This window comes from Helianthus annuus, chromosome 10, assembly GCF_002127325.2.
Source record: "Helianthus annuus cultivar XRQ/B chromosome 10, HanXRQr2.0-SUNRISE, whole genome shotgun sequence".
Taxonomy (NCBI): Eukaryota; Viridiplantae; Streptophyta; class Magnoliopsida; order Asterales; family Asteraceae; genus Helianthus; species Helianthus annuus.
This window is the reverse complement of record NC_035442.2, coordinates 51869387-51871912: the sequence shown is the minus strand read 5'-3', so window position 1 is coordinate 51871912 and position 2526 is coordinate 51869387. Positions and strand designations below refer to the sequence as shown.

Below are 2526 nucleotides of genomic sequence, written 5' to 3'. Positions count from 1 at the left end.
TGGTATTTTTCAAAGAATTTTATTAGAATTGCGATGATTGAATTTTTGATTTTTGATGGTCACGTTAGTTTTTTGATTGTGATTGTCAGATTTGATAATCTGTAATGAATAGATTGTGACATCTAGAGTTATAACTTATGATTAAGAGATTTGGTTTGTAGTAACTGATATTACATTTGTTTGTGGTTTTTAAACATTAATCTGCAATGAATTTATTATATATGACTTTAAAGAGGTGTGTTCAGTTGATTAGTAACAAATACCCGGTCCCCACTATTAATGTATATGTTGTGCTTATTGGTTTTTACCTTGATTTAAATCATATTTATGGATGCAATTGTTGTGGGTGGATTGGTTAATTAAGGGTAATAATGTATATTCTTATTACATAGCTATGTACCGTAATACCCTATCAAAGATCCATGCGAAAGCACAAAAGAAGATCAAGTTATCACCTCTGCGAGCAGATGGCGGTATCCAACTGATCATCCAAGTAAGGTTTCAAGTTTTCCTTCTACTACTAATATAACCATGTGACCAAGTGGTAGCAAGACAGTTGGTGAAATGGAGCCTGGTTCATATTTTGCAAACCAGTTGGACATACTACCAATATTGCCCTCCTTTAAAGCAAGAGGATACACATTTACCAACAGGTAATGTAGAAGTCTTGTTTCTTCTAGAGTGGCAATGTCGTTCCGTTTGCTTATGGTATGTCAGATATTGTTGTCTTTTATCTCATATAACAGGTCCAATGGATTAAATATAACTTATTAGCTTAAAAGTAAATGGGTGGTAGTGCCCAAAGTGTCTAATGCATATAATTTGTTTACCACTTGACACCATTGATCTCTAACGTCAAAACTTGCAATCTGGGTGTTACTATCTCTAATGTCAAAACTTACAATCTTCGTGTGACTAGAACTAAGGCAGGGTTGATTTTTTGTTTAAAAAGTTAGTATTTTTATTTAGGTTATTATATGCATATGTTGGCTTCCATAGCAAAAAAAAAAAATGATTTAGCTAATGTTGGCTTCCATAGCAAAAAAAAAAAAAAAAAAAAAAAAAAGATTTAGCTAATGCTGGCTTCCATAGCAAAAAAATGATTTAGCTAATGTTGGCTTCCATAGCAAAAAATGATGCTAATGTTGGCTTCCATAGCAAAAAATGATTTACCGTGATCTTGGCCATGTCAAATCAAAACATTGATGGTGGTTGGTGATTGATGAAAGTAAGAGACAATTGTTGAATTAATAAACTTGGCTTTAAAATGACAAGGTTATGAAAAATAACGAAATATTATGTGCTACAAAAGCCAAACATAAAGTTGTATTAAAATATAATGTGCTAGAAAAAGCCTTTTTTCAAATTATATAATATACAATTAACATTAATTATACATAAACAGCGTAAAAAGGTTAAAAAAGTTGGGCTCATGGTATCTATATTATACTATTCCTATAATAAGTAGTTTATTAGAAGCATAAAGATGTATGTCGGCATGGTGGTATAATCTTGACTACATATATTGCTTTCAAATAATAAGCTTTTCTTAAGCAAACTGTTTTCCTCATTTGGTTTAAGTACTTTACAATTAAAAAAAGATGTTCATCAACTTTACCTCTAATCTTGACTACATATATTGCTTTCAAATAATGTCAAAAATGAACTTCTCTCAAGTTCTTAAAAATGGCTCGTTTGTTTGTTTTGCCTTACAAGATCCACTAAAGAACGACCTATTAGCAGTGCAAACTATTCGTAACAACATAATGTCATCCACTCTTCTAGCTACAACCACAATCACTCTGTACAAAATTAATACCCAACTCCTACTTAGCTTTTTTGGTCACAGTTCCTACATTCATAGACTAGAGACAACTTATAAACTGTGTTGCTAGGAATGTGAACCACGGATGCTTGTTTTGTTCTATTGATTTGAGAGAATTATACTTCTTGTTTCTACTTTTTTCGTGGATCCTTGGACCAATACCCATGTTCATGTGTTGCAGCATCATCATGTTGTTCGTGCTTTATTTGTTGGGCACAACTACTGGTGTACCCTTGACAAGCTGCATTTTTACTTTTTCTACATAATCACATTGCTATTGTTAGAATATATAAACTATACTTTTATGTTATTATGTTATATTATAATCTTAGATATTAATTATATCTGTAGGTCCGGCTAGGGGAGGATCTAGTCGCCTAATCCTTGTATACAAACACACCCGGTTGTGCGAAATCCAACCGGAGATGCAAACCGAGTTAGAACACGACAAGAACACGAGAAGGAGGCCGAGACTCAAAGATTAACACCAATGTATTAATACTTGAAACGGTTACAAATCAATGTTTACAAAATAATCCTTTGCAAACTCTCACTAGAACACTTGGGTATATGTTCTATCTTGTTCGTCCCTTCCCTCTCTTCAGTGTGTATGTATGTTCTTTTGTCTGTCTGTGTCCACCGCCTTGTGCACCACAGAAATCTCTTCTTATATTTGACCTACATATGTGCTATTGGTTAAG

General features: G+C 33.0%; 1 protein-coding gene across 1 annotated transcript; it reads left to right on the top strand.

Annotated features, from left to right (window-relative positions):
- Window positions 1–1661: 1661 nt before the first annotated feature.
- LOC118482622 lies at window positions 1662–2186 on the top strand. The gene is made up of 3 exons (XM_035978187.1): window positions 1662–1804; window positions 1896–2018; window positions 2177–2186. The coding sequence occupies exons 1-3, from the start codon at window positions 1662–1664 to the stop codon at window positions 2184–2186; spliced, it is 276 nt and encodes a 91-aa protein (XP_035834080.1).
- Window positions 2187–2526: the final 340 nt, after the last annotated feature.

Bases quoted from the DNA above. Each gene is read 5' to 3' on its own strand.
- LOC118482622 (XM_035978187.1), top strand. From the start codon at position 1,662: ATGAACTTCTCTCAAGTTCTTAAAAATGGCTCGTTTGTTTGTTTTGCC. The intron at 1,805-1,895 runs GTACAAAATTAA...CTGTGTTGCTAG, and splicing joins GCTACAACCACAATCACTCT to GAATGTGAACCACGGATGCT.